The sequence below is a fragment of the Dendrobium catenatum genome, unplaced genomic scaffold, assembly GCF_001605985.2.
Source record: "Dendrobium catenatum unplaced genomic scaffold, ASM160598v2 fragScaff_scaffold_1018, whole genome shotgun sequence".
NCBI classification, from domain to species: Eukaryota; Viridiplantae; Streptophyta; class Magnoliopsida; order Asparagales; family Orchidaceae; genus Dendrobium; species Dendrobium catenatum.
The window spans coordinates 233,426-242,358 of record NW_021319480.1 but is presented as its reverse complement, the minus strand read 5'-3'; the positions used below and the strand labels follow the sequence as shown (position 1 = coordinate 242,358).

Genomic DNA, 8,933 nt, shown 5'->3' with positions numbered 1-8,933 from the left:
GATTGTGATTAATTAGACATTGCAAACTAAGTGCATAGATTATTCCTATATATCATAGGGAATTCTTTCTATCATAATCTAAACTAACATAACCTCAAAGACAACTCAGAGTAGGTGCCACTTCATTAAGTTTGTTATGCTACGGCTGCATTTGGGATAGCTTCCTCACTGCTTTCTAAAGCAGCTACACAAATTTCTTAAACTATAAAATTTTGTAATAAAAAATTACTTTAAAAAACAATAAATGCTGTCCCAATAGAAGCCTAAATCTTGAGTTGAGTTTTCTCCGATTCAATTCCTAATGGTGTCTATCAATAGCAAAGTTAGTCCCAACCATTTGAATTGGATGATAATGATTACTAACTACATCCATTCAATTACAATTATATTTGAATAGGATTGTAATTGACTCATAAAATGTCTTTTCTTATAATTTTCTTCTAAATAAATATTGAGAGTGACTTTAATTATCTCTTGAATGGAACTTATCACTTCCAATATCTATAAGCTTTTAAATATTTCTCCTCCAACAACATTTGATAACTTACAATGTAACAAATAATCCCTTATTGCATGCATTTTAAAAGACTAAATATATGGCCTATAATTAAGAATTAATAATGATAATACCAAAAAAAATATGCATTCCCACAACTTTTCAAAAATTTGTGTTGTGAAAAGCTTTTTTTTTTTGTAACCATAATAACTAAAATTTTGTTTGGAATAACTTTCTTACTACTTTCTAAAACAGTATTCTAAAACAAAAAATTTAAAACTTGAAATTTTTGTACAAAAAAAGTTGTTTTAGAAACAGTAAAAAAGCTGTCCCAAACAAAGCCTAAGTTGTTTGTCCAAAAATAATTTTACAACCAATTTTATAAAACGTCATAGTCATCGCAAACCGACCCTTAATCTGAATTAGTTTCTTGAAAACAATGATCTGAAAAACTATACTGTAAGAAAGTTATCCCAAATAAAGTCTTAGACTTCGTTTGGAATAGCTTTAAATTATTTTTTTCCGACTTTAAGAATTTTTTACAATAAAAAATTGTATTACAAAACAATAAAAAAGTTATCCTAAACAAAGCCTTACTTTTTACCTTTCTAATTAATTTTATAAATTTTGGTCATTGCAAAATTACATTAGTGGACATATTCTAATTAATGAAATTAGTTGGGCGGAAAAAAGAAAAAAGAAATCTAAGAGATAGATATAAATGCTATTAATTCGAATGTGACAAACCCTTCTGTTTGGACAAAATATTATTCGTTTGTAGCTGGAACCATTTGTTCTTATTTTCCAAAAATAAATAATTTAATTTTCTTAACTTTTCTTTTTATTTTTTATTTTTTATTTTATAGTATATTCTTACTGAAAGCGATGTTTCACATGTTTTATAAGATAATAATAATAATATAATAATAATAAATAAAGCATTTAATTTCTCCAATCAAATAGCGGACGTACTAAACCAAATAAAGACTTCAGCTACCAAATTAATAAGACTTAATTGTTCTATTTTCTGTCACATCCACTAATGGTCAGTCACTCTCAATGGAACTTCAAAAATTTAAAAAAATCGCTCAAAAATTGAATTATTATTATTTCGTTTCTAAATTTCAAATTGAATCAAAATTAGAGTGCTGATTACCAAGTCAAATTAAATTTAAATTGACCTAAATTTTGATCAAATTCAATAATTTGGAGATCATACATTAACAATATTAACAAACAAGTTTTTATCTCATTACATGGAGAAATTATTCTATGAAGTCACTAGACGATTCAGAGGCGAATCAAGATGCGCTACGTCACATTATACACAGCAACAAAATGACACAGCGCTTCTTGATTCGCCTCTAAACGCCGTCCGTTGACCGCACAGAATAATTTCTCTTCCACTACATGAGGTCAATGATGTAAGAATTCTTACTTATTTAACACTTCATCCAGACATAGGTGTAACGACCCTTATACATTTTTCAAGGTATTCAAGTTATACCGTGCATCGCTTCATGGGAACGTCCAAGCTTTAACATGATGTATTAAAGAATTCATGTGATGATTTGTTCGATAAGTTTTACTTTGCCTGTTGACTTTCTAATGCAATATTTTATTTTATCATCTATGACTTGGGATCCGACACTGATAATATTAAGTAAGAGGCTATATTGAAAGATAAAAAATTGTTCTCGTGACTTTTTTTTTTTCTTTTTTTTACTTTCTATTGTCTTTAATAAATTGTGCAAATTGCATTATTTTTATGATCGTGACTTGTGTGTATATCTCGTGAATTATTATTATTATTATTATTTTACATCTCGTGAATTATTTAAATGAATTATTGGGCATATAAAATGAAGGATATAAATTGTAAATATTAATTTATTTGATGAGTGAATAGTTTGTAAATTAGCTGCTCACCCGTGGCTTAATAGTTGGAGATTTATGATTAATCGTCAATATTAAAATACGAACATTTGTATGTATTATGCTTTAATTTACTCTTAGAGGAAAAAAAGAAAATCAATTAAGGTTGGTTAGAAAAATTGCTTTAGGTAATATTTCTTTTTAAATAAATTTGATATCAAAAATTAAATTATCCAGCAAATAATAAATCCATTTTTTTATTTTAGTTTGGCTCGATTCCATTTGGATTATTTTAATTTCAAAAATATTTAAGAAACTTAAATGATTTGACCTCATTTGATTTGTCACTCTTTATAAGCTTTCATAGTAATAGATTGATTTAATATACCATGCAATTATATAAATTGTGTTTAATTAATCTACTCAGTTTAGCATATTTTAAATTTTCAAAATTCAAAATATAAATAAAAACAAACAAGCTATTTAAATAAACATTTTTAATCAGTTTCATTAGAATTTCTAAATTTGCAAATTTTCAACAGATTGTGAATTTACAAAGGAGTGCCCCTCAACTAAACATTTAGCAAAGTAAATGCCTACAAAATGATCAAATTTCACTTACATTAAATATTTCTGCAGCTACATTAAATGTCTTTGAAGACTAACCTTATCTATAAAAATGAAAAAATAAAAAAAGAAATATTATGAATGAGCATCAAAAATCTTCAACTTCACCTCTTAAATGATAGAGACTTCAACCACCACAACTCAGTAGAAGCTTAAAATCTGCGTTAATACACAGAATTTGCTGTCAGAATTCAGTTCGACATATAGAGAGAAGAGAGAGCATCATCAATTCTATCATTTCAGTAACAGCAACTTCATTATTCCAATTCCAGCACCTGCAATAAGTTACAGCTAATTCACTTCACAGACCTTTAGATTTTAAATTATTAGAAATTTGATAGAGTGATGGGCTGTTATTTAAGTTTCGATAAAATAGGGTCGACATTTTGAGCAGGTCCTAATTTGCCCCTTAACTTATTATAGGGTGATTATTGTTTTAAATGTAATTAAATTTTATGACTCTTTAATTTGTTTCTAATGCAATGCATGCTGATCGACTTTGGTATGTAAAAATGATACGAAGCAATTTCAAAATGACTTAAATAGATTTTTACCTAGAGATTGCACAGTAGAGAACTGCAAAAAAAAGGAAAGAGGAGCTAAGGAATAAAAACCTGGGAAGCCCGAAACCATCTTCCACTGATCCAATCATGATGAGGTCTTAGGTCTTCATATCTAAATTCTATTTCTTGTCCCCAAGTCCTGAAGTAAACGATGTAGTTTGAATCATCAATAACTTTTGAAATAACTCCAACCCACCATCCATCATTGTAATAAGCATCAACTTCTTCAAGATACTTGAATTTTGCAGGTGGTAGAATGGCGGGGGGTGTAGGCCTGATGTGCAGAGAATCAACAGTTTCTTTTAATGGCTCGGTTTCATCATCAGTTGTCAAATCTCTGTATTCCACAAGGAACTTATTCCTAACGGACTTGACAACGGTTGCTGGGAACCAGGCTCCATGAAAACCTTCAGCATCACTGCTAACCTCCACAGATGTTCCCTTTTGAAACATCTTTCCAGACATATCCTGAATTAATGTTACAATAATAAGTAAAAGCTTAAACACAAAAAAAAAAAAAAAGCTAAAAAAAAAAAAAAAAAAAAAAAATGTATGACCAGGTGAATGAAGCTCTAAAAATGGAGTGTTTAGGGAAGGGTTGGCATGAATAGTTTCAGAACACAGAAATGTTGTAATAATTATATCAATAAGATATCTGGAATCCTGCCAAAGTAATTCTGTGTAAGATTCTACAAGTTTTTGAAATCTGACAGGAAATTTTGGTTTAAAATGTACATGTATGCCATTGCCAGATTAACTAGCTTTTTTGTGTTTCTTCATGCATGTTTGATGGTCTAATCTACCAAGAAGGTGGCATAGAATATGATGGAAGACGCATAACTTACGAATATGTATATGCGCTTAAGAAGAAATGTTAAATGAGAAAATATAACTCATGCTTGCTCTTTGGAATGATAGCAACGTTCAAAGTATGATTAGGTATTTTTGTATATACAATACTAAAGGGACAACAACTAGTATAGAGATTTGGCAACGAGTTATAAACGGACTCACTTGCCCTAGAACTTCTTCACATTGCTTGGTGTTCTCCCATAAAATTTAACATAGCATATTTCCAAGTGTCTGATTCACAACCTCCATTTGTCCGTCCAATTGAGGGCGATACCTTGAACTTAATTTGATTTACATATACATATGCTTCCACAACTCCCACAAAAAATGACAATGAATTTAACAACACGATCAGAGGTGAGGTTTCATGAAATTCCATGAAGGCGCATAATTTTATGAAAGAAAAAGATGAGTAATATTGACACATGATGAAGTCAGCCATGTTCAAAAAACCTATCCACAAGAATCATGATATAGTCGCTCGTGCATTTTGCTTTTGGCAAACCTAAAATGATGTCTAAATTCAAGTCCTCCCAAATCGAATCAGGAACATGTAGAGGTAAATATAAACCAGCATTTTGCCTACTGTCCTTGCAAATTTGACATACAACGCACCTCTCAACAAAGCAAGACACACCTTGATGCAGACGAGGACAACGAGTTTGCAGCTGTGCAAGCTTCTTCTCTTGTCCGACATGTGCATCTAGATCACATTTGTAAACCTCTTTAATGAGTTGATGGCATCACAACAATTCCGGTATACACAACCTGTTTTTAAATAAAAAACCATGTCTAATAGAGAATTTTGGCTTCTATAATTTGTAGTCACAGCCCATTTGGACACTCGTTTGATTTGTACGTGAGCTTGAAAGCATCGATAGCATATGAAGTTAGTGGGTTTTGAGTATGGATTTTTTAAGTAATCTCAACTTTTGAGGTTGTTTAGCGTTGACACCAAGGTGTGCTGGACTAACGGACTAATAGATTTGTTGCTAGAACAAATGGGTTTTAGCTGCAAGAGCGTTCAAATTACTACTTCCAATAAATTGCTTGACTAACTGCCAGCATAATTCAATTCCAAATTATTTTGAATTGCAAATTTTTAGTTCGGCCATATATCGAGCAAATAGTTTATTTTTGTTTTAGGTGTTCAAACTATGAAATTTCTGTGTGTAGTCACTCACCGAGCAATTTCCTTGTGAACAGTGTTGATACTTCAAATACAACATCTATTTAAAATTAGTTGGAAGGAAATAGTCTCACAGTTATTGTTTTATCCTATGTTAGCTCGAAATCCGCCCTTTTCCTCCACGATGCCTAGTTTGGAGTAATTGCATCCGCCACGCAGTTGCACCCCCTGTGAGTTTGCAAGCAACATATTTCACTTGTCTCTCTGGTGCTATCCTCATATATTCAAAAAATGTCTCAACGATTCACTCAAAATCCAAATAGTCTTCAATGCGTAATCGCCATTAAAATATGGGATGTCCAATTTGACGTGGAACTCATGGTGATGGTAGTTATAGGTTTCGTGATGCCTTTGTCTAATATCATCAATATAAAACTCATCATCGTTAGACACAAGGACCTTGACATGATTGAAAACATTAGCTTCCACATCAAAATCATTAATTTTTGCCACCACAAATTAATGCCTTTGGATTTCTCGGTCGAACAAATGACCCCATCTCCCTGCCACTACCAATGTGGTTGCTTCTACAGTCAATTGGTTTATGAGGTCTATTCTTATTACGGATTTTAAATTTTGTATTTCATGCCGCATTTCTATTGAGAAACACACAAATTTTGCAGAGAGGTCTTCTACCTTCAATTAAGCTATCAACTAGGCTTCAAGGCTTGGATCATCGTTGACAGTTGGTGTAAATACACTTAAATATATGTTGACATAAAAATTGTGCCAAGATGAGACAAAAATAAGATTCTTTGCGCAATGGAATCAACTTAATGCATGAACAAGAAAGAAGAAAAGAACTCATCCAAAACTTACGGATATTATATTTGTACACATTATCAAGATACATACAAAAAATAATGATTATCTTCATAAAAATAAAAATAAAAGATTAGTTACCAATCGAAGCAAATCTACAATGATTGAGTCAATTTCAAGATTTAAAATATTTATCTTAGAAATCTAGAAAAATCATGAATGACTGTCCTAAAATCATCATTAGAAATCTAGTTTCAATGGAAATAATTCTAGTTTTATGAGATTTTTTGTATGGCTACATTTGAATACACGCAAAGTAAATCCCAACAAGCAAAATTGTGCGTACATTAACTTTACACACAAACTCTACATCAAACAATATACAAAAACTTTGCATGCAAAGATTGCACCAAAACTTTCAAGCTAAACTACCCCAAAAATATGGAGCCAGATGCCAGTTAATTGATCTAAACCAAACTACATAGATGTAGTCACCTCGACCTACCTTGGCAACCAATCAAGCAAGCTTGTGCATTTCATAGCCATGCTAAGCATCAATATTAAAGAAACAAAAATACAATAGTAGTGGAATTTAAATAAGAATAATATTAAGAACAAAAAATGGATAAAAGGGATTTATATACATATCACATAATCATCATATATTTACATATCTAACATATTAATTTTTATATTTACTTATATAACAACTATATCTAATAAATCAAAAATAGCATTCCATTAATAATCCTTTGCTTCTCCATTAGCTTTGCCTAGCCCACAATTGGCTACTGCTATTGTATGCAACCCTTCAACACTATTAGGCTCTCCAACACATACATGCACCTTCTCATTCTCCAAAAACCACAGCATAGCAAGCTCGCCGCCCCCAACCAATGGCACTTAGCTCGCCCATGCATCCAACGCCCATTGCCACCACTACCTGCACTGCCTCTCCACCAAACCCAGCCGTCCATGCTTATGCACATGAAGCCTCCTCCGACACTCGTCTTGTGCATGGTGTTCTCATTGTGCGTCTACTATGTGGCACCCCATACTGCGTCCCTGCTACTCTGTGCATGCATGTCCTATGCACATGTGCTTTGTGCATGCGCAATCCACACAACCCTCCTACTATTGGAGGGTTTCAACATCTCCAATGGGAGCTAATAGAGAAGTTAGTGATTATTAATGAAGTGGTATTTTTGATGTGTTATATATTTAATTGTTATATAAATAAATATAGGGTATAGGCATTATATATGTAACTAAATGAGTAGTAGCTGGTATGTTTGTAAACCAGGTCTAAATAAAATAGAGTTGAACTAAATCATTTCATGACCAGAAACCACAACAAAATTTCTTAAAAGAGAAGGGAAAATAAACCGTTAATTACAATTCAGTAGAATGTAAGTAAATCCCCCAAGAAAAAAAACTTTGCAGCTAGAATGACAATTTACCTCTGTGGAACATACTCCAGGGACAGATGAAACCTGCATAAAGTGGAAGGAGATTAAAACTGAAGGCATGCATAGTAGATCCAAAAAAGGTACGAAAGCGTAGATTAAAAACGCCACACACTCAAGAACCAACTTTACAACAACTATGAAAAACGTGCCGCGCTGCAGCATCTCCAAGACATGGATGCAACATGTATGATTTGGAAGGAAAGCGAAAAGAAGGAATTTTCCCAAAAAAACCCATAAAGAGAGAAAATAACGTATCAAACTCAGATACCTGCGTCTGGGGATCGACCCATTCCCCATTGACCCAATCTAAATGAGGCCTAAGCTCCGAAGGCAGGAACTCCATAACGTCGCCAGTGCTGGGGAAGCTGACGCTATATTTTGCTCTCCGCACGCTACCCAACAAACCAGAGACAACGCCTTCCCACCATCCATCGTTGCAGAAAGCGTCGACGGGCTGTTGAATGGCAAATACGCCATCGCGTGCGAAAATCGGCCGAGGTCGAACGTATGCGGCGTCGACGGTCTCCCGGAGATTCCTGGACGCATCAGTCTCCTCAACGATGGAGTCGTATACGACAGTGTAGCGGTTGAGCCTTGGCATGGAGCGGACGATCTTGGCCTCGTACCACGCACCACGGAACCCCTCATCGTCGGAGCACACCTCCACTTCATCGCCGGTCTTGAAGTCCATGGCCGGCAAGCAATGGGTGATAGGCTCAATCCGTTCTTGGTCCACCCAAGATTAGGGTTAGGGTTTGCAACGAACGTCTTGACGTTGGCGGGAAGTGAAGAGGGGGGATTTCGCGGACTGGAAGCGCCCCGCGCTTCATCTAACGAAGAGGGATTTATAAAAAGGCGTACAAATAAAAGTAGTAAAAATTTATATATATATAATTTATTTGAACTAAAAAGATTTTTTTTAATATTATTTCTATTTTTAACTATCCAATAGTTTAATCATTAAAATAAATCATCCATTATTAAACTAGTATCTTATTTTAATTTTTTATTAATATTTATTATTTATTTTAATTTTACTCAAATGTTTAAAATTATAAAAGAGTGTGCATTTAATGCAACATTATTGATTTTTTTTTGTA

At 33.1% G+C, this 8,933-nt stretch overlaps 1 protein-coding gene across 2 annotated transcripts; it reads right to left on the bottom strand.

Annotated features, from left to right (window-relative positions):
* Window positions 1-2,960: 2,960 nt before the first annotated feature.
* LOC110099277 (DUF724 domain-containing protein 3) lies at window positions 2,961-8,674 on the bottom strand. 2 transcript variants are annotated; one of them, XM_020826373.2, is made up of 4 exons: window positions 8,102-8,674; window positions 7,825-7,857; window positions 3,613-4,029; window positions 2,961-3,273 (listed from the first exon to the last, which is right to left on the bottom strand). In XM_020826373.2, exons 1-4 carry the CDS (start codon window positions 8,522-8,524, stop codon window positions 3,256-3,258), a joined length of 891 nt encoding a protein of 296 aa, XP_020682032.1. In that variant the 5' UTR covers window positions 8,525-8,674; the 3' UTR covers window positions 2,961-3,255. The 2 variants fall into 2 exon arrangements, with proteins under 2 accessions (XP_020682032.1, XP_020682033.1); XM_020826374.2 differs by having other exon boundaries at window positions 2,961-3,157.
* Between the last annotated feature and the right edge of the window lie 259 nt (window positions 8,675-8,933).

Coding starts and splice junctions, on each gene's coding strand:
- LOC110099277 (XM_020826373.2), bottom strand. CDS start 8,524: ATGGACTTCAAGACCGGCGATGAAGTGGAGGTGTGCTCCGACGATGAG. Junction 7,858..8,101: donor GGGTCGATCCCCAGACGCAG/GTATCTGAGTTT, acceptor CACTTTATGCAG/GTTTCATCTGTCCCTGGAGT. Junction 4,030..7,824: donor CTGGAGTATGTTCCACAGAG/GTAAATTGTCAT, acceptor ACATTAATTCAG/GATATGTCTGGAAAGATGTT.